Source organism: Numida meleagris, chromosome 6 (genome assembly GCF_002078875.1).
Source record: "Numida meleagris isolate 19003 breed g44 Domestic line chromosome 6, NumMel1.0, whole genome shotgun sequence".
In the NCBI taxonomy this organism is placed as follows: domain Eukaryota; kingdom Metazoa; phylum Chordata; class Aves; order Galliformes; family Numididae; genus Numida; species Numida meleagris.
The window spans coordinates 35,939,897-35,962,801 of record NC_034414.1 but is presented as its reverse complement, the minus strand read 5'-3'; the positions used below and the strand labels follow the sequence as shown (position 1 = coordinate 35,962,801).

General features: G+C 35.8%; 1 protein-coding gene across 3 annotated transcripts in view; it reads right to left on the bottom strand.

The window, feature by feature from the left end:
• AKAP6 (A-kinase anchoring protein 6) overlaps nucleotides 1-22,905 on the bottom strand; it is a 322,203-nt gene that overhangs the window by 69,612 nt on the left and 229,686 nt on the right. For all 3 annotated transcript variants that reach the window (XM_021402796.1, XM_021402797.1, XM_021402798.1), the window contains 2 exons: nucleotides 21,940-22,088; nucleotides 16,499-16,619 (listed from right to left, as the gene is read on the bottom strand). In XM_021402796.1, the coding sequence (XP_021258471.1) occupies nucleotides 16,499-16,619; nucleotides 21,940-22,088 (270 nt within the window). The remainder of the gene's footprint in view (nucleotides 1-16,498; nucleotides 16,620-21,939; nucleotides 22,089-22,905) is intronic.

Sequence of the window (22,905 nt, the reverse complement as noted above, 5' to 3'; positions counted from 1 at the left end):
CTGTCTGCCTAGTTGATAGATCTTCGTTATACAATGCTGTATTTGTAGGGAATTTAGAAATTCCAAATGACAACAGAAAAATTAAAGAAAAAGAATGAGAAAAAGCTGAGGAGGAAAAAAGCACATTGCGTATGCTATAATTTTCAGATATTTGTGAGGAATACGTTCTACTGAGAATATCAGGAAAAATAAGTGACTGTGATTTTTACGGTGACAGAACAATACTGAATTGCAACTTCAATGACACAAATAAAGTAGTTTTACTCAATCCTGTACTTCTCATATTAACAATTATTTTGTAATTAGTGACAATAATAAAAAAGTCTACCTTGTTGAATACTCCACATCCCTAATAGTACTAGGTTACTTGTTCAAATCTGCATCTATATCAGCTATGTCAGGTGACTTAACACCTGACACTATGCCAACTGTGTTAACATATAATATGTTGCTATAGAACTTAAATAAACTAAAGTAATGAATACATACTTCAGAACAGGCTACAGAGCTTTTGTACATTAAGAGACTACACTAGCACTACATCAACTCTATTAAAGGTAATTTTTCCAGCTCATTGGTGATTGGCATTTGCTTCTGATGTTTGAAGAACTGCCATTGCATTGATTTAATTCTTTGCCACTTCAATAACGTATGGAAGAAATGGCAGAGGAAGGAGTTAACTGTCTGTTGGTAAGGCCATTAAGTACTTAATAAAAGGCTTGAATATTTACACCATGTAAAAATCTTTAAGGACATTCTATATGTCTGTTAATTTTGCAACCTTAAATAGTTCTGAAAATGTCTCACTATTATGAGTACATTTACATTTGATTGGTACAGCAAAAATGTCCAAGGTAAGATCACAAATGCCACACCTGCAGTCACAGAATAACATTATCTAACAATAGAATTTTTAATAAATATTATTGTATGCCCTTCCCAAGGCAAGAGTCCAGGCAAACATTGAACAACACAGTGTAGCAGGACACCTGGCGGTCAAAGAAGCTAATTATCCATTTAAAACAAAATTAGAAGACCATGCAAAGGAAAGATAGACTTGAAATAAGTGCATAAACCCCTCCATTAGAATCTACTGGAAATGAAATAAGTATATATAAATGAGATTTTTTTCTTTGCTTTACCTTAGATTTTCAGGGAGTGGTCACTGCATGAGACAAGATATCAAGGTTGGCTGGCAAATGTTTCGTGTGCTAAAGATGCACAGCATCTAAGTTCCTAGGCTTTCCCCATGTCACTTTAAGGTTCCACAGCAGCCTATTACACTATATCTGTCTACTACAACTGCTTTCCAGGAGCTTCCCTGGGAAGCTTAATCATAGGGTACACAAATACATGTTGGCCAGCCCACTGCTTTAAAGGACACAGGAACTGAGATGACTGTGCACACAGATCTGGGTCAAAATATCTTAACATTCATACAAAACAATGACAACAGGCATCTGTGCAAGTTACTGTTGATGCTGTACATTCAGACCTACAAAAGAAGTTGTTATAAAATGTAAGGCAACTGCTGGCTACTGAGAAGTAGGAGAGGCATCTGAACAGATTAGTTAGGGTCAAAACTTTGGAAAGATCCTCAGCTGTTGAATGATCTGACAACTAAGGGTCAGAAGGTGGGAGACTGCATGGTTTGGAGGTTTACTTGATCAGAATTTGCTGGTATTAAAATCTATACCACTAGGATAGCAAATTCTGGGCATGGCAGATTAAGTCATCGAGCTAAAATATTTAACTACACAAAGAATTAAAATAAAAGGAGCAGTTTCCCATAAAGGAAAGTATATTCTTCAGAAGAGAATAATTTAGAAAGCACTAGAAAGTTAAGCAGCACGCACGTGTTCTGGGCTATTTTTAGCCATAAAGAACCACAAATATCAATATTGAAGACTTTTCTCGGAAGATCTCCACATTAAATTTACAAACAAATCACATGCATGATACAAACAGTCTATGCTGATTTTAATCAAACCAAATGTCTAAAACATCAGAAGGTCTGCCATCACTGTAACTCAACATGTTGGGAGGTTATCCAGACAGTGAAGAAATGTTCTGAGCATATAAAGGCACCTATGTGCACAATATGATATGCAAGTTATGATAATAATATAATAATCTACAGACTAGCTTGAAAGGAAGGAAGCATGTAGAAGATTCATTTTCCAGCATGAATTCACCTGGGTAAAGTGCAGAAAGCATAATTCCTCACTGCTTAATTATGCTGAGATGAACTGGAACATTTTAGCTGCCACTTGAGCGTGCCTCAGCACGAAGGTCAGAATTTCCTAACTGCTGGCGTGTCATGGCCATACAGAGCACTGTCTTTGCAAATGGTTAGTCCTCCAAGAGAGAATACTCTGCCATCCAGCCAAGAAATGGATTATGAGACACTCTGTTTTTAAAAGAGATGCAAAAAGCTCCTTACATATAGCTCACCCATCCCATCAATAATTAATTCCGCTTGTTGTTGCCTGTTGCTACCGACTAGCAATATTCTACCTTCCTTTTAATCTTTCTTCTAACAGGAAGAGTTGAATTTTAATTAATGCAAGCCAAACAAACATTTTCCATGAAATACACATTCTATTGTTTAACATTTTGATACTGTAATTTTGAAATGTTCCAGGAATAGCTAAGCTCACTTATTCAGTATTTGTGATGTTAGACAAAATACATACGTAGAGATACGTATCTTACAGACAACTGAACTACATGCAGATATTTGTCCTTAAACAAACTGTATCCTCTTTGCTTTGCATCTGCACCAAGTAACCTACCTGATGTGATGCTTATGTGTTTTTATGGAGGACTCAGTGCTGTTCATTAATTAGTAGAAATATGTCCAGCACTTGACATGAAAAAAAAGCCAGGAGTGTGGATCCATCTTGCAGCTGGAGGCAGTAGGTTGTGTCTTAGAGGTGAGACACCACCCACCAGTTAACACACAGTACGCCGTCTCATCTACAGTGCCTTGTGCACACAAAGGGAGCAAGTTGTGCTGTTGCTACTGGATGAGATAGAAATTCATTGTGTCACTAATTTCAGAGCTATATGCCTTTGGTTTGCAAAAGTAAGATACCACTGATCAGCTGATGCACAATATTTTCCTCAGTATTTCATCTCCTGCTGTGATCCAGGAGCCCATACTCCTTCCGGAATTATCTGAATACATAAAGTGAGTCTCAAGTGTAGAAGGTACTCGCTGAACCTCCGTGAAATAGCCTTCACTGCTGTAATCCAGGTTCTTGTTGCCACTGAAACCTTTTCCACATTTGGGGATCTGTGTTGGAAGGAGCACTATTTTCACTCTTACTTATCCCTACACTCATTCACTATTTCCACTGTGGTGTGAGGAAAAGCAATAGAGGAACTACTAAGAGAGCTCTAGATTACTAGGAGATTTTTGTAAAGTTCTGCAGGTCTGTAAAACGGATATCCCACTTCTCTAAAGAAGAAGATCGTAGCCTGGTCTCTTGAAATACTTGCATTATTTAAAAAATAGTATCTTGTTTCCAGTTTGGGGGTTGGATTTTTTTTTTCTCTTTTATTTGCTCTTTGTCCTTTAACTGTTTTGAATCATTTTGTATTGACTGTGGCAAAATTGGTTGTTCATCTTTGTGAAAGACTGAGCTGTCCTGTCAAGTGTTCTGCCTGTTTCCTGAGGGGCTTCTGGTTTCTCAAGGCCAGCAGCAAATTCCTTCAGAACTGAATAGGGGCCACTCACAGGTGACCGAGGTTTTTCCAAGTTTTTCCTGTATTGCCACCAGCTACTCACTAGAGCAACAGAAATTTCTTCAGTGCCTACTCTACTGAAATACCCCTCTGAGTTGGCTGAGAATGAAGACCATTAAAGTCTGCAGATATCTGGCAAAATACGCAGCAAAACAAAACAGTGGCAATGTCATTCATTCAGATTGATATGCCAAAGCTTGTTTGTGACATAATGCGTCACAAACACATGATGTCACAAAGCTTTGTCTTGGAGGAAAAAAAAACATACTATGTCCCAGACTTTCAGTATATTGTTCAGTGATTTGGGAATCAACTTACTCCAGTGCTGTCTGACAACTAAATGTCTGATCATTTATTCCCTCTGCCTTAATTTCTGTGGCTACATGGTCTCTACTTTGCCACTTAGCCTTTTTCAGCAGTTCCATTAGACTAACAGAATTCTCTTTTGATGAATTCTAGAGCGATTTGTGGTGTTTTGTGCTAATTTCAGCTTACCATCTAGGTGCTAATCTTCTTCAAATAAGTTGTGTTCATCTAGAATGCTACGGAGGAAACATGGCAACTATCCTGTTTCTTTTGGGTACTGCTTTGCAACTGAAATCAGAGTTTGTACAGATATGTGGCTACTGGTGCGTAGAAATCTTACAAAACAACTACTGTAAACTTTAAGTGATGATATCTCTTATTTCAGGGGCTCTTTATTGACTGGCTACATTTATCAACTGGCCTCATCATGATTTAATTGCACATCTGCAGTGCTTGGTTACATCTCTCCAGTCTAATTTTGATCCTTATCAGTGTTGCACTGCAGCTGGCTCCACAATCCAGCTGGTATCAAATTAGTCATTGATCTAATAGCATAGTTGCAAATATAGCAATTGAATGCCTGGCAGTCTTCTGTGTTGCCAGAAGACTAAGAATCATCAGATCGGCTAAAGTTACATTACAGATATCTTCATTAAAACCTTCTTAATGGTTTCATACATCATATATTTAATTTCAAAGGTACCTGCAATATTTAATCTGTCTAAATGTTCTTTCTTCAAGAACATTTTTCTTTCTACTTTGCATGTTGCCTGCTACACTGCATATGTTGCACTAAAATGCGTATTTTTTCAGCTGATCTGAATCTGCCCTGCTTCACAGATTCTTTTGACTTACATCTATGCGTACATTCTTCTCTTTGACTTTTGGCACTTCTCTGGGTATTTAGGGCACTATTTGGAAGCATACCCTAAACCTGCTTTACTCTGAAATCTTCCCCCTGGATGATGCCGGGGAAGAGATACAATTAAGAAACGTTTTATGTTTCCAGTTACACATGGGCACTCTAGCCATTTTCTGCTTCTGCTATTGGTTAAGAAAACCTTTTTACAGTTTTATGTTTACTTAGAACTATTTGTGTCATTCTGATCAATCCTAAGCCACTGTTTCTGTTTCCTCAAAGCAAAGCCCTTTTTGTCTGGAATACCACTTTTCTGGGTGCTCAGAGTCACTGCAAGCTGTATTTTAGGTGTGCTTTATCTTGATATTCACAGATGGTACCTTCCTGTCTAAGGTGACTGTTGTCTGTTGTCTTAGATCTCATGCGCTATATTGGGGAAATAAGAGGAAAGGACTAGACTTAAATTGCTTCCTTATTTACTACTTTTATTGACTCTTAAGACTTGGTGGTCTTAGGGGACCCAGGCCAATAGTTTTCATCTGCGATGAAACCTACTGCCTTGTGTCTAATCCTCTAATCACCCTAAATTAGTTACCAATCTGCAGTGGGAACACATCGGTTAATGAGGAATTGTTGTTTGGCCATGTGTACAAAACAATCATTCTGTATGTTTAATAAAACTGAATGAAGTATGTTATCTTCATAGTCTTTCTAATTTCAGTAGGTGCCTTGTGAATTTTACTCTCTACTTAGCCAGGAAACTAACTACACAGAGACTATTCATCCATTAACGTTATAAGGAGGAGTGGGCAGAAACATCCCTAGCCCACAGGCAAAGGTGGAACTGGGGCAATTTTCTTTACTTTTTTTTTTTTTACGCTTCCTCCCCCTCGTCTATAATTTAAGTGTTACACGTTACAGACTCTGGCAGTCTGGGATTAACACCCTACATATTCTACTAGACAGCAAACAAAAAATGACACTCAAAACATTGTAATTTAAGATTAAATCAGGTAGGAGTTCTATATATTTCTCTTTGATCTAAGCTGAAGCAATAACTAACTACCACACATTTTTATGAAATAAAGCTTTTCTGTTTTTTTTTTTTTTTTTGGGGGGGGGGGGGGGAGGGCTGGGAGCTGCGCTAACATATGGGAAAAGAAAGGCAAAAGTCTTCCATACAGTATGACTTGACTATTGACTCGCTGGAGAAGAATGAATCCTAACTTTAAATTAGATAAACTTTTTGAAAAATCAAAACAAAACAATACAGATGAACTTTCTAAAAGTTCATCTGCAAAGTGGATCACTAACTGCTTCTCATATCTGATGGTGTTTATTTGATCTCTCCACACCTGCTAAGAATCTAAGAGGTCTTGGGAATTATTGCTCTTCCACTTCCCTAGCAGACACATAGTCTTCCTTGATGATAGCCAGCAAAAACCATGTATGTCTGTCTCAATAGCTCATTCAAAAAGTGAAATGTTCATCTTTAGAAAGTTACCACCTGAAAATCTCTAACAGAAATCCTTTATCCATCATCTCCCATTTCTAAGCAAAATCAATTGGTACAGCAGAGATGATCAAACTCCAGTGTAACGTTTGTCAAATTCTGGATGCATCACAGCAGGGTTTCAAACTGGAATATTGCACAGATATGACACAATGGTACTAAAAAACCCTCTTTTCATGATAACGGAGAAAGTCAGTGAGAGGTAACGTTGAGTGAGGCTGATCTTCATAATCTCTTTATACCATCAGTGGAGAGAGAGATAAGAGAGAAAAGGTTTTTCCTGAAACTATCTTAGTGCTTAGCTTAAGCTTCTGCCCTGAATTACCCCTTGGAAGAACCTCCATTTCTTAGAGGCTGGTCTACTCTAGCAATCTAAATTAGTCTTCACAGATGACCTCTTCTCCCAGTGGATCACTGTTCAGGCTATAAGCTGCCCATAGCTTTCTCTGCAATCTCTGACATGCTGCTGGACTGCACTGTGACACAGATGGAGTATGTTCTGCAGATCTGTAACAGCACCCATCATTCTGCAACAATGATGACTGAAGGGAGCAACTGCTGTCTTTCCCCAAAAGCATCTCTCCATAGAGACAATTTTAATATTTACAGTTCATGATTGCTGCAATCTTATAGCAACCATGTTTTCTGCGATGCTAAAAGGTCAGTAACCACAAAAAGCCACAGGTATTTCCCACTGGCCATGGGAGCTGGGTGGAATCAACGCTAAGACCCCAGTGGACCAATGCTACTACAACTGCAACAGCTATAAATGAAATTATGCATAATGATTGCTTATTTTACCTTGATAGAAGGAGAAGGTAGTACAAAATATTGTAGATATTTTTAGTAAAATATATTAAAATGTATACAAACATTACGAAACAATCACATAAATGTAAACCTGTAAAAAAAGTTTTAAAATATTACAAAAAAGTAAGTAGTCCATATTTGTATATATTACATATAGAGAATATATACCTTATGTATATTTTTAAAAGAGTAAAAAATAAAAGCAAAATTTCTGGTGATAATAAACTGGTATAATTCACTGCAACGTATTTTTTATGGCTTTGATATGTATGAATTGAATGTACTGCAGCTTCAAGTTAACTGAGATTTAGTGAATTTGGGTTTCACCTAGAAAACCCGGTAACGAGGTTTTGTGTGGTCGTTTTTTTGCTGTTGTTGTTGTTTTTTTTTTTTTTTGAAATAAATACTACAGTATCAATTACTTATGAGGTTTACTGATGAGGAGTTATTGGGAAATAAAAAAGTATTTCCTGCATTACATTTCTGAAGAAAAATATCATGGATAAAACATAGAAAATATGATAAATATAAGAAAATATAGATACATTTTATCCTGTGGAATGATGTGAAGAAAAAAAATAGGAAAATTAATTAAAAATTGGCAAGTAACATGAGATATAGGGTAGTACTTTTGCCACATATATTTTCACTATCATCCAAAGCACTAGTGAGTTTTTTATCTGTATACCAGTAAAAAAGCCCAATCCACCAAGTTGCTAAAAAAAATGAACCTGTTCACATACACCATCAAGAATTATGTTGTTATTGTCCTAATTTTGTCTTACTTTAATATATTATTTACTTTGTCTTCCAACATGAATACTATGGGGCATCAAGGACCAGTAGAAGGCACCTTTAGGACAGAGACCTGCACACACATCACACAAAAGGCAGCTCTTTACTGTGTGGAGCTTGGTCTGAGAAATCACTTGAGGTAGGGTACTCTACGGACTTCTCTACTTGGACATCAGGTCAGGATTACTAGACAGCCTCAAGGAAGGAAAAACGTCTGGGGAATTGTTTAAGATTCACAGCTCTTTGACTCAATTGAGCCATTTCTATGTTACATACTTATTGTGTGTGCTTAATTTGTAGTATATGATTTTGCAACCCAAAACAGCTGTGAAATGTTGACTAACGCAGCAGAGAGAGTGAGATACAGTGAAATAAAGATAAATCACTCCTGGTTTCTTCAAACTTCTTCATAGATGACTGATCTCTTTATTTGGCATTATTGTATTTGAGATTTTATGAGTGAGTTGTGAGTGCAAATTCCAAAACGACTGCATAAGATTCTTTTAGTCAGCTAATACCTACTGACTTATTAAAGCCAAACAAGCCAAGTTCAACATTCAACTTTGAAAATATGTCTCCAGAATCCAAAAACCTACGGCAATACATTAAATATTAGCCTCAGTGGGCAGCTCTAGGACTTACTTGTGGTCTGCATGTGATCTAGACTATCAGGAAACAAGAAAATACATATAATCTAAACTTCTTTAGACAAAAAGATAATTTTTTGAGTGGTCATGCTAAGAACGTATAAATCAGAACATGCCCATGTTTTAAGACATCATACAGCCTCTTTACTCTGCTCAGGGCAAGGAAAAACATTGCAGAACCAGTATTGTTATATCCAGTATTTGATTGCAAGTATAACAACACAAGCATGATGGCTTTTATTAGCAACTCTTAGCTCGATGATTAGACCAATAATAATTAAGTATATCTGAGACCAATCTTCATCCCTTTCTACTTGGGATGCTATGCAGTCCTAGAATATAGAAAGCAACAAATGTGGTAATTTTCATCATCCTTTCAGGGTGAATTAAGTTGCCATTTCCTTTTTTTTTTTTTTTTTAAATAACTAAAACACCTGATGAACAGAAAATGGTTTGGGAAAATTTACTGCTGGATATAAGACACTCAAACCATCATAGCTGAGTGTGCCAGACCGTTGCTTCAGTACCGAATCTTTCATAATGCTTTAAGGTCTCAATGCTTGTGACCTTACCCTACCATTTTATACCAGCAAGGACACAAAGACAGAGCATGTGGAGTTGACTAAGATGCTTGACGTGATGACTGTAAATTGTCCACATTTTGCAGCTGTAGTAAGGAATGGCGATGACAGCTATGTGGTACACATTTACTTTTGTTTGAAGTCCAATGCCTCTTTCATTCTAGACACACTGCTTTAATCTCCCAAAAGCTGTGCTGGCTTTTGCTACAAGCTCAGTAAATACTGCTTTGCTACAATGTGAAGTTCATCTTCAGTGTCATGCTGGGAAGAAATAGGAGAAACTCGCTTATTCTTGTGAAACGCGTGAAGCCACTTCTTTTGGAAACACTGGGAGTCTTCTCTAGAAGTTATAACATTATCTTTAAAAATGCATGTTTACATTTGAAATATATTAGGGAAGCAACTAAGAACATGTAAAAATATTTTTTGTATTCTTTCTTTACTCATGTTGTAAAGATTGTAATTCTGTTGGCATGGTAATTAGTATTTTTCTGTTGTAATTATACAAGACATTAAAACTTAAGATTTATCTACTTTAAAGAAGACTTTTTGCCAAAAATAATTTCATTTGCTGCTTTTTGAAATATAGAATTTGCCAGAGGTAGCAAGGAATTCATATTTTGAAGTTAAACATATGGATTATTGAAAAATTAGCTGGTTGTTACAGTATATACATCACAGAGGAGTTTTCCCTCCAGTGCAATAGAAAATACTTGTGTAGAAGAAGTTAACCAATTTAATCACTCCCTGCAATGAAAGACTAGGAAGCTCTGCTGTATCAGATCCTTTAGCTGAGGCTCAAATAGGAGTCAGGCTTTTATTGCTGCATGGGGCGTCTAATATTTCTCAGACCTCTCATACAGAACAGCTCATTTTCCTACCTAGTGTGGAAAGCAATAGAGGGTTTTAATCTGTTGGAAAAATTAAAAATCCAGCCTAGTACATGGAAATTACTGAACTTCATGAAGAATAGTGACTGCACTTAGAGTTTACTACAAAACTCAGCAAAGTTATTTTACTCTGTGTGAGAGTTAAAAACATACTACAGTGTCAAAGGCAAACAATAGCTGCCACTAATGCAAGTAACAATCCACATATGAAGACATAAATATATGCTGTAATTTACTATTACTACTGAATATCTTAATTGATACTATTTAGTGGATTTTTTTTTTTTTAAAGAATACATAAGTTTCATCAGATAAGAGCTTTCACTTTGGGGTTTAATTTGGGACCTGAATTGCTAATAGCATTAAAGACATATTTTGAAAAGGTGGCAATTTTTGCAAGCTAGCCTAAAAAAATTATTAGCCAACTATAATGACTATTCTGATTGCAATTAAAAAAAAAAAGCAACACCTTCCTAAATAGGTCAACACACCCAAGTGCTATCTGCAATCATTTAGATTTTAACATCATGGTTATTACTTACAATCAGGCGGCACAATGAGATATTGATTACTTCTAACCTTTAGATCCATGAATTCAAGAAAAGTCAAGGCAGTAGCAGAGTCTACCCTTCCTGTCTAGTAAACTTATGGCCTTTAGTGGAATTCTAATGATTCTTAGTGGCAAGGCAAATCCAAAATTAGTTTATTCTCCTGGCTCATACAGAAACGATGACAGACATAAAAATACTGCATGCATAGCAGATTTGTAGATACTACCTGCAAGGGGCTTAATCCTGTGGTGTGCTGAGAGCTTCCTCACAGTACTTGTCACCATCTTCTCTCATTGACTGCTTCAGCAGCCCTGAGCAGCACTGACACATTACTAGAGAGAAGGCACTCTGGACCCTGCAGAATATGCATTATAGGAGCAAAAATCTTCACGTTTTCTCATTTATAACCAATCCCCTAAGCATATTGTCCAAATATATCACTCTTCAGGCTGTTAATCTTTTAATAAGTTTTCTTTATACAGAAAATCTCCTTGAAATGAAGACTGAACTACAATGCAGCTTCAGTAGGTACGCTGGACTCGTTTTAAATGGAACAAAGTAATCCAATTAAACTAATCTGTTTTACAAGTTAAAATGATACGAAGCACATAAATTGATCCTTACAGGCTGCTGTTGTTTGAGCCCTCTTTCTATTTCAGCAGCATTTGGAACTGCTTCACACATATGTATCCTCTGCCTGAAGAGAACTCAGTCCTCTGGATCAGGAGAATTACAGGCAAGAGAAACATACAACTGTTATGTGTTAGATTAATTTGCAGAACACTTGGCATTATTATTGCCAAGTAGTCAAATTGTTCCAAGTTGTTCCGGAAGGTTGTTATTAATAGTATGTTTTCTGAGTAAAGTTCTGTCTACTTTTGGAGCTGCATTTCTGTTGCCAAGGAAACTCCTTTAAGCACAGCATTCGAGGAGCACACTGCTGCTTTTGTTTGCCAGTATCCTATTCATATCATCTAAGTAAGCACTTTACATACTTCAGCCTCTAGTTTCAAATGTGGAAGTTTCTCAGTATTTATATTATGGCATTAAATATAGTTTGTTCTTCATGTTAAACTTGGGGACTCTTGTGAGATTATTTTAACAGTTCCATTTAAGGACAGGTTTTTTTTCACAAGTTTTCAATAAATTAGTTTTAATTTGAATAATAGCTCCATAGGTTATAGCACTAGTCCTTAAGTGTTAATTATCTTTTCACTTTGAAATTAATGTAGTCATTTCCTACTGACTCTTCTACACCATTATTGAAGTGCTGAGGAAAACATGTCATTGGGTTCTGAGCCAGAACTGTTGTGATTAATCCTGGTCACATGGCCAATCTCTGCCAAAACGAGATCACTGAAGAAAGGTGACAAAGACAGTGATTTCCTGTCAGCAAAGAGTACGACAGGGCTGTCTAGAAGGGATGCAAATGAGGGAAACTTTCAGCAGGGTTTGTTTGATCCACTCGGGCTGCCCAGGCCGCGCCAGGAGGGCGGGCGGTGGAGCAGCAGCGCACCCAGAGGAAGAAGCAGCACCTTACGCCGTTTTCAACTCAGTTTGAAGCATATCCTCAGCTTTTGATGTGTGTTGTAAGGTGATTTAAAACCGGGGATCTGCTTGCCGCAAAGTAAGCAGTTTTGCAGTCTGAATGCCATACCAACTGCATTTCTTCACAATCTCTGCGCTACTACACAGGGTTTTCTTCCTGCTCTGAAGCCCATGTTTTCTGAGAACTTACAAGTGCAAGTCTTATACAGCTCGTGCAGTTTGTATTAAAAACAACATCCATCACTTGTAACCAAATAGAAAAATACAATTTCTTTTATTTGATATTTTAAAATGTTTAGTTAATTTTATTCTGAATATGCTAACAGTCTGAACAGTCATACTGTACTTATTTAAATGCGGTTTTAATCTAACACAATTAAGTTTTGCAATTAATCTTCTGAAGGAAATTGAAAGAATTATCATTAACTTTTCTGCCTAGTATACTCATTTCTAATCTCCCCAGTAAATACCGATTTGCTTCATTTTTGAACACTCAAGGTGCAGAATTACTCAAGTTCTCACTAAAGGGCTAATTAGCAGAATTTAAGTTCTTTGGGTTTGATCCTTCAGTAACAGCATATGAATGCAGCTGAAGTCAATGCAAGTTCTGTGTACTTAGAGCTTATGAGATCAGGCTTACACATAGTTGATTAAAATGAAATAAACATGATACATTTGGCATTAAACTGAGCTATTACTGCAGTACAAAGAAGTGAGAGTCCAAAAAATAAAAATGGAAACACTTCTTTCAATTTTTTCTTAGTTAATAGATACAGCATTAGGGGACAGATAAACTCTCAGCTGTGTGTTCTTGACTGCCATTCCATCACACACCAGTTAATTTTCAAAATCATTACTTTAAGAGTGTGAAACTGAAATCATTTAGAGCTGCAGGGGAACACTGGGAGGAAAATGAAGGAAGAATAGTTTTCTATTTTTGCATGTCTTTGCACTAAAATCTACGAAGTGTGGGGAAGTCAGCATACATATTCAGAGTTTAAAAAAGAATGGCTGTGCTGCTCCCCTTATATTAAGGGCACAATAAAACCTGGTTAAAAAGAGATAATAAGGATCCTAATAAAAAAACCATGAAGCTCTCAGAATATTACAAAACAAAATTAAGCAGAGAATTAACTTAAATCTATATTAAATCTGAAAATAAAGTACTGGGAAAATAGGCTAACTATAAAAATGTATTTTATTTTCCCATATGCAATTTTAGCATTTATATGTTATGCTGCTTTAAGGTATGCTTTTCCCTTCCAATTTACCTGTGCTACCATTGTTCCATCGCATTCATAGACTCCTTAGGGGCACTAATCACTGTTGGTAACAGTGGTACCACAGCCATATCCCTGGCACAGGCAGTTTGCTGAGCTGGCTCATAGGTGCAATTACTTATCAGCTCAGGAACTGAGAATAGAGATCTGTAGGTTTAGGAGAATCCACCGAAATGCAGAGAGTGCCATTAGAAAGTTCACGTTTGAAACTGTAACTAGTAAGGATGACAAAAGCAAGACCTATGTTTTCATGACAACCCACATCAGTGAAGAATTCTGATAATAAAAGCTGCCTGAATTTCTCTTCACAGATTGCTTTCCGTACAAAGTAGAAAGGCTACATTCACAGTGAAGTGAACAGTAAGCAGTGCAGTGGCCAATGGCTTTGAGCACTAGATCATCCACCACCCAATATAAAACTCTAAAAAAAAAAAAGTGTCACATCTGATACTGGCAACTTAAAAAAAAACACCTACTAATGGCATTTCTGAAGACATTTATTCTGTTACTTGAATCTCTGAAATTAAGGATGATGAAGACCTACTGAATTATCTCCTCTCTCATCTTTTGAGAATGTAGAATTTTGTTTTCTTTTGTCTACTTTTAAATGTCTGAAATTATGGGGTTTTCAGCACTTCTTTGGGAGGTGGTTATTTGGTGTTTTTTTGTTGTTTTGTTTTTTTGTTTTCCTTTTGAAAGACTAACAGATCTTAGTGTTATTCACTCAAGCTTTTTACATTACCTGAAAATACTCATCCTGGTTTTTGGACACTTTTTAGCCATCTCTTAACCAAACTGAAAATTTCTAGTTGTTTAAGTCTTTCCTTTTGTTCCTTAACAATTTGCTTTCTGTTTTCACTAGAAAGGTATATTCAGAGAATATTTCCCGTTAAGAGGATAAGCAGTCTGCTTCTTTCTACCCTTCTTCAAGTAGTTTTGCAGTGGCTAGTACTTTTGAGACGAGAGCTCTACTAATGAGCAGATGCACTTGCTGGGGAAACTGCACAGCAAGTTAAGTTGATTCTGCACAGGAAGCAGTGCTGATGTATGTGCTGTACAAGTTACAGTTACTCTCTCTGACACAAACTTCCTGCTTTTGGAAGTGTCACCTGTATCATTAAGACAGAATTTGGTAATAATAGAATATGAGTACTTCCCATTTTGAATAAATAATATTTCTCATTTTGCCATTATGCTCTACTGCAAAGTAATTCGTATTTATGAATTTACTGCCCTCTTCTATTATTCTCACTATGTATTTATCCCAGTCTGACCGTCTATAATTATTTTTAATGGCTACATTTGGATATCAGAAAAGGAAGTATCCTAAACAGCACCTGCAATACTTCTGCTATGTAATCTCTAAGGCTTTTCATATTTATGAGTTGATTTTTTTGCTAAAATTATATTTATGTTTATTGATTGCCTTTTTTTTTTAGTATACTACTAAAACTAATAGCTAGATTAGACATGTACATGCTGGTCTTATAAGAACAGACACTACCAAAACACACTGTATTAGAATCGCAAAAAGTTTATACCCATTTCTGACGTTGCTTATTTCTGAACTTATAGAGAACAAGAACTGTCAATGTGTAATTTATTCTGATTGAGTGTTTAGAAAGATAGGAAAAATTAGTGAAACATTAGTGAAAATAAGAAATGATTGACAAAGCAAGAAATAGAGATTACTGAATTAAACTCACTTGCAGACTAAAATAGTTCAGACCTGAAGCATATTTCAATTCCTAAATGTATTTTAACTTGTTCAACAACTCTTTTTCATAGGATATTTTAAATAAAAGGACTAAAATTAGAATAAAATGTGAGAAGGCCATCAAGAAAATAGGACACCAAAGCAGGAAAAACTAAATTATGTTTAATAAATTATCAAATCATGCTATCATAGAAGAAAGAAAACAACTTCTATATGACCTTGAATGTACCATTTATTCAAGAAGAAATAAAAAAAAGCTAGAGGGTAGTTGTTTCTTGTCATTATACTGTTGCTGATTCTGTGGTTAGTTATTAATTTTATTTTTTATGATTCACAATCTGCTCTTTGAAATATGCCATATGCTCAAAGCAATTCAAGGATGACAACTGTCAGAATTACTCCAATAAAAATTGCCTAAATGAGGAAGATTTACTGCAGCCTGATATTTCTGTCAAAAGCCCCTCCTTTCTTTTCCCCACCACCCCTCATACCCATACACTGTAGCTTCTCTGACACACAGTGAACTCTGAAACAGTTTTAGGATCAAATCATGCATTTTGGGCAGCTTCTTCTAAGTAATCATACCTAAAATAAAGTGATAAAGCTTCTCAGCTAAGGCTACTATGATAAATGTAAAAAACTCTGTGTGTGTATATGTATATATACACAAACACATACATATATCTGAAGACTGTATTATCAATATGCAAGTCCAGAATCATTCTGTTGAAATCACAGGCAAGTGCGATGACTTAACATGACAACAACTGCTTTAGGTATAACTAATAAAAATTAAATTGGAAGAGTCCTGTGTTCTGGCAGCAGCACACCAAAATCAAGGCAAATTTATTTCTTCCCAGAAGAGGTCTGAAAGGTGGATGAAAATCCAGCTGAAAGCTCCAATCAAAACACATTTTGTAAAATGTTACTGTTTCATTTTTTTTTCCTTCATTTTGTTTCACTCTATTTATTAATGCCGTTTCATTTATTTCTATTCATCTTGAAGACAAATCTTTGTCCTTCTATAGAATTACACCAAATAGAATGTGATAAAGGGAACTTTCTTGCAATTATGATGTCGGTGCTGCCTGTCAGCTCACGGGGGATGGAAATGAGGTTGGGGACAGGGAAAGGAATTCTAATAGACACCATGATACATACAATGAACGCAGCGATATCCTGTGAGAGAAAGACTTGTCAAGCTAATCAGATCTTCTATAGCTAGGTAAAGGCAGTAACGGTAGCGCTAACCTTGTAAAGATGCTGCTGCTGCTCCTCTGACATCATCAGGTCATGGCTGTCCATCACGATGGATTCCATGTCAATCAGCCAATCCCAGAGCTCCTGGTATTCTGAATCAAAGTCCAAAAGGCTGTAGATAAGGAACAAAATGTATTATGCATAAATACAGTGTAGTTGTTAAAAATCTTGTATTAGAATAATATATTCTTGAAAACTCATGATGTTCCTAGTTATATTTCTAAAGAGACATTCTGTATTTATACAGAGTTGAGGAAAATGAAAACTGAAATCTAATTTAAGCCAGTGCTGTGACCTAAATTCAGTGGCTGATGCCAAATCCTGAGAACTGTTGGCATACTGCATTTGCTTCAAAAATTTCGAAATAGAAATCCTCCACAGATAATGTTGATTAATGGCTTTTAAAGTGCTGACTTCATATTGAGTAAACATTGCAACAATCATTCCAATACAACTCATAAAAAAATATTATTTTCACAGAAAAATGACTCAATCCATTCAGCCATCCCTCTGCTGTCTATCTGCCTATCTCAGTAAATATCCTACATTTATTTTCATGGATGAGCAGCTAGCATTTCAACTTAACGCCTTAAGATAGGCTTGAGTGAATATGGTAAGCCAGTGAGAACTAAGGCCAGATACAGTATTAGACAGGTGTTCCCTACAGACATGTAAGAAACAAAGGTAAGGACAGGAAGTCAAAACAATGAATCCTTGAATAGCCAGCAATCATTAAAATTCAAAGGAGGATCACTACGGTTTTCAACAAAATAAATCATTAGAATAAGGAGCTTAAAAGGATTAATGTGATTCTCCATTGAAAGCTTAGTGAATAAGTAAAGCATAGTTTCTCCTCAAACACCATAGTACAAGACAGAAGGTACATGCTAAAAAACTGCACATTCGTCAAAAAGATACCCTTTGGAAAGGGATCTCCAAACATCCAAAATTGGAGTTAACAAAAGCCTTGTCAGTAGTATAAAGAAAAGACAGATCAAACAATTGTACATGTTCCACTGAAGCTCGTTTATCCAATTATTGAGAACTATTTTAGCTTTCTGTATCTTTAGCAATGCCATTAAAAAAACAGCAGTATTTCAACAGAGAAACAATAAACTAAACATGTTTATAACGTTATTAATGCTATTAGAGTTTCAGTTATTAACTAGAGTACCACGTGCATGGTAATTTTGACAGCTTGTAGAAAGAAAGAAAGAAAAAGAGAAAGTGGGAGAGAAGGAGAGATGGGAAACTATTTGCCTTCTCTGGTATTATTTTCAACGAGCTGACAATAAAGGAAGCCTTGTATAATGCCCAAGTGTTGATTCCCGCTTTTGAAGTAACTCCAGTTTAATCCACTGTACTTAGTGTACTTTTACTCAATAATTTATGAGGTGTACTTGCTTAAAACTACTCACTGTCCTTAGAAAATAAGCAATGGTGCAATTATAGAGAAGAGCTAGCATACAAGGGAAGGTACTATTGTTGAAACATAATAGTTTCATTGGGAGTTCAGGGCTTTTCTTCTCTTTCAGGAGCCATTTCTCTCAAATATCATTTTGAAACTAAAATAAAACTAAACTCCATTTTGAATACTGTATTAGAAGTGATACTGAATCTTTATCTCTTCCTCTGAAAAGAGTATAACCATTCTTTATGTTTAGTATCTAGTGATCCTTTAGTCCCCTTCTGTCTTATCCAAGTATTATCCAGTGTCATAAAACTGACAGGCATTTATTAAAACACGTGTTTTATCATACAAGAGGCTCAATTTCATTTAATGTAAATTGGTACTGATTCGGTTGGACTTGGTCCATTTGTATCAGTCAAATATTTGAATTAAAATATGAAGCTGACTTAATCAAAGCCTACATCCAATGTTCATGGCCTTCTGATGCCAGAGTGGGATGGGATGGGCCTATGGAAACAGCAACAGGAAGTGAACTGGGATTTCAGTATAATGTGCAGAATACATGCTGTATCCAAACACCTGCTTTATATCTACTGATCCACATTTTGGTTACAATCCAAATTTGTCCATTTATTGGTATAAGAGAATGAATTGATCTTTAAAGACACACAAAAGCACTTTTCCTTGACCTTCACAAAACCCAGATAAGCACTAGGAAACAGCAGGACAGTTTGATTTCTAGCTAACATTCTAAACGTCTACCAAACTAAAGAGTGAGAGAAATAGGATTCATTGGAAAAATCCCAAGATGGGATTTTTTTTTTTTTCCCCACAGTTTAGATCTTGGGCCACTATTTTTTTTTCTCCTGATTGTAAAATAAACTTAAATGGGAACACTTTTAAGCAAACTATATATAGCCCTTATTTTCCTGAACCTGAAGGTAGTGAAGACTAAAAAGCATTACCTATATTTAAAAAAATAAAAATAAAAAAATAGACTGCAGTATTTATAATAGTTCTGAAATAATTTTGATGTTTTTCAAAACAAAGGTTTTACTTGAAAATGAATGTCAAATCTAAATGGAAAATACAAACTACTCTTTAATTACTATCTGGAAAAAAATATAAGTTATTAAGTTGCTAAAAAGATATTTAGAGAATTCAGCAAACATAGTATCAGTGACATGTTAAGATTAAAATGTACCTGTCAGTATTTATGTGGTATATTGAATATGTCTTATGTTGAGAATAGTTTTTTCTTCTAGGCTTAGCAGATCTTTTTCATATTGCCACAGGTAGAGCGAAGGACAGCATGAACTCTGAAATACTGTGTCTGCGTTACAGACAAAAGAACTGTAGAAAAGTTTAAGTCTGGTAGATAACAACACAAAAGCTTTAATGTTAAAGGGCTCTCTTTATACAGGTTTGTTGGTTAATAAGCTAAAATCATTAGCTACATAATGTCATTTTAGTTATTAAGAAGTATATTTTACCTTGGTAAACAGGGAATCAGATATGCAGAGTTGCACACTTAATCCCTTGAACCCTAAACATATTTCTTAAAATGTGGACATCAATTTATTATTTTGAATGAAAATTCATGAGCACCTTTCTCATGAGAAAACCAACTCATCTGCAGCATTAATAAATAAAAAGGAATGTGAAGCTATTTCTATCAGCCTTTTTTGCCATGTCTAACACACACTTGCAGCTTGTATTATTTCTTTGATGGCATCATTCACATAGTATTTAGAAATACTGTAAACATGCTGGTATGCCTGCCAAAAAAAAAAGGGGGGGGGGCCAGACAAAAAGTTCTTTCAGGTTTCTGGATCATCATTTTTTGGAAATCCTTTCCAGACACACGACTTCATTAGAAGGATATAGAAAAAAATCAAAATTCTGACCTTAACATTGTCTTTATATTCCATACATACAACCCTCTCTATTGTCATTATAACGTTTATACTGCAGGAAATCTTGTTCTTTACAAAGTAACTGCCATCACCCTGTTCTGCAGATACTCATTTCTACTACTACTGCTATATCAGTTTATCTGTTTGCTGCACAAAGTCACTACCCACTCACTGTATAAACAATTCTCCATCTGCAGTAACTCTTGTTCTCCCTGGAGGCATACTTCTTTCTCCTGGGCCCAATGTCCACAACAAGTAATGGGCAGATACCCTTAATTTTCCCAGTTAGCTGAACAGCTTCTTGTCTGTGGAGATCTTGGTCATCCTGGAACAGATACCTGCTCATCCTACTACAGAACTTCTGTTCACAGTTTTTTTGCAGTAGGGAAATGCTGTATAAAATTTATTTTCAAAGCTATGTATTTGTAGCTGGAAGGCATTACCATTGTGTTAAATACAATACCTCAAACTGGTTCAGATTGAAGCTTTCTGTCTGAATTCAGCCCACCAGGTTTTCTATAATGGCTAAATACATGGTGTGTCTATTTTCCTCACATCCTTTGGCCCTTCAATCAGCTGCTGAGCCTACAAGGGCTGAGATGGTCACAATGGCCAAGAAAAGTTGCCACAGCACAGAAACAGAGAACACCACTAGATCATCATTACCCGTAATAAGCAGGAAAATATGAGTACAGACAAATACAGACAAGAGCCTCCCTATCTGCTTCACAAGTATGATATGTACAGTAACAGACTGGATTTTCTCAGGCTTAACGCTTTCTCTATATCCTTTATCCTCAATAAAAGCAACTCTCTGTTACTGTCTTACAGTCTTGCATCCCACACAAAATTCCAACCTCAAGTCTTGTTCACATTCAACTCTAGATGCAAAATTAGAAGCTGTTTTTGAACATTTAGCCCTCAATACTCATTTATATACATATACATATCAATTCTGAACAAATTATTTTTAAAGCTAGCAATAGCTGCTCTAGCATGTTTGAGAAACTGACAGATTTCTGCATAAGTAATCAAGATCTCAGTAATCCTACATAATTAGCCCACATCAACTTTTCTAAAACAGTCATCTTTCTGTATAATATGAGGGGATGTTTACAAGACTCATTTATCCTTACAGTTGGTAATTTAATAAAACTGTATTTCCAAGACCTCAACACTGAGTTAACAGTTGTTAAAGGAAGTTACAGGGATGAAGAGCACCTTGGTCAGTGATATTCCTTTCATATGAAGTTGAAAGTAAAAGTTCTACTGAATTTTCTGGTTACTAGAAAACTTGTATCGGGATGAGGATGTATGCTATTATGCTAGTGCTAGCTCTTTTGAACTTCTTTTGCCCCATACTGTTACAAACTAACAGGTATGTCCTTGTGTACATTTAGAGTTGTCAGACATCTTAAAGCAAAACTCTTAAACCAGAGCTACAACAAATTCTCTTTGTTGTGAAAAAGGCAGCCATTCAAGACTCCTTTTCTGTGATGAATCTGTCTAAGATTCTTTTCTCAGATTTCCAAGAAAACAGTTAAACATATGAAAAGAGTTAAAATTGCTGCTTTATTGAAGTGCAAAATTGGGAATTTTAACCTCACTTACATATACGTGTGTGTATGTATAACATATACATAAATGCATATTATATGTATGTAAGATATATGTGTACTTTAGGTCCATATTCAACTTCCCTAGTCACCAGTATAGTTACGATTACAGAGAACTGTCTTACAGTGGTATTAACAAGTTATAAAGACCTGTATATTTAAACTTGTATAGAAGGTTGTAATATGCTAAGAAATTAAAAGACATGAAGACATAAAAGGAGAAGAGCCTGAAGTGAAAGGGCATTACTTTTATTTTTAATTGAAATAACGGATTGTGTCTAGATAGAGTTAGGTAGTTCTATGAACAAACCATGATTTGGGTACATTATCCACAGCAGATTAATTTTTGCATTAATATATGACAAAGCTTTTCACTGCTTCTCAACCTAGGAAGAAAAGGTTTGGTTAACCAGAAGTAAGAAACAGTATATCACGTAAAAAATGATACAGATCAGTGAGAATAAAACAACAAAAAGAATAGTTCCCTACCCATTACTTCCCACTGCATGAACTTTTGACATATCAGCAAACTCTTCCTTTCGCTTGCTACTACTGTTGTATTGCTCACTGTACAGCTTTAAGGACATCTGTTCAACAGCATCTCTTTGTGCTTCCAGATAGCATAGCTGAACCTCAGCCTAGAGAAAGAAAACAAAGACAAAAAACAGAACTTTTTTTTAATTCAGAAAGAATGTATTTAAAACAGCTACTTCTGCATTGCAAAGATTTTAAGAGGAGTATTCACACTATCATTTTTCTCTTTGCATGACAGTCAAAAAGGCTGAACCAGTGAGTCAGACAAAAGCCCAGTATTTAAGTTTAGGTAACTATCAGAGAATGTGGTAGATATTCCATGACACGTATATCCAATCAAATGTTGCATACAAATGTCTACATGTAGATACGTAAACAAATATTTATCAGAGGCTTCAACACTTATCTGTTTAACACTTTGCCTGTGTTTCATGATAACCATGTTAAGTATTTTTGTTTTAAGCAGCAAGTGTAAACAAAACAAACGAAATCGGTATTAGTCACATTCTGCTTTCCCATAACTGGCATCCAACTGCTCAGCAATTTTGACTGCAAAGATGAAGGCAATGAGTTAAAAGTGCTGTTCTCCATCAAACTCTACGCCTGGCCAAAAGAATGTTGAATAATATTTGGAATCATAACTTCTTGAAAAGACACTTTATTTTGTGCAGCTGTGGTGATCAGTTTGATTCTGGGGCTCAGAGAACCAGACGATAAGAAGATGAAATCTGCTGTGTGCCACACTTGCCCCTAGGAAAAGGGAAACGAACAGAGGGTAGAGTAAGTTCAAAAGCACTTTGGGACCAATCTGCTATTGTTTTCTTTTAATATGCCTCTCTGAAAGAAAAACACATTACAAATTCTGATGATGTTTCAAAAACTGCTACTTCTGCATAACTACACACTCATTTCTATTAGGAA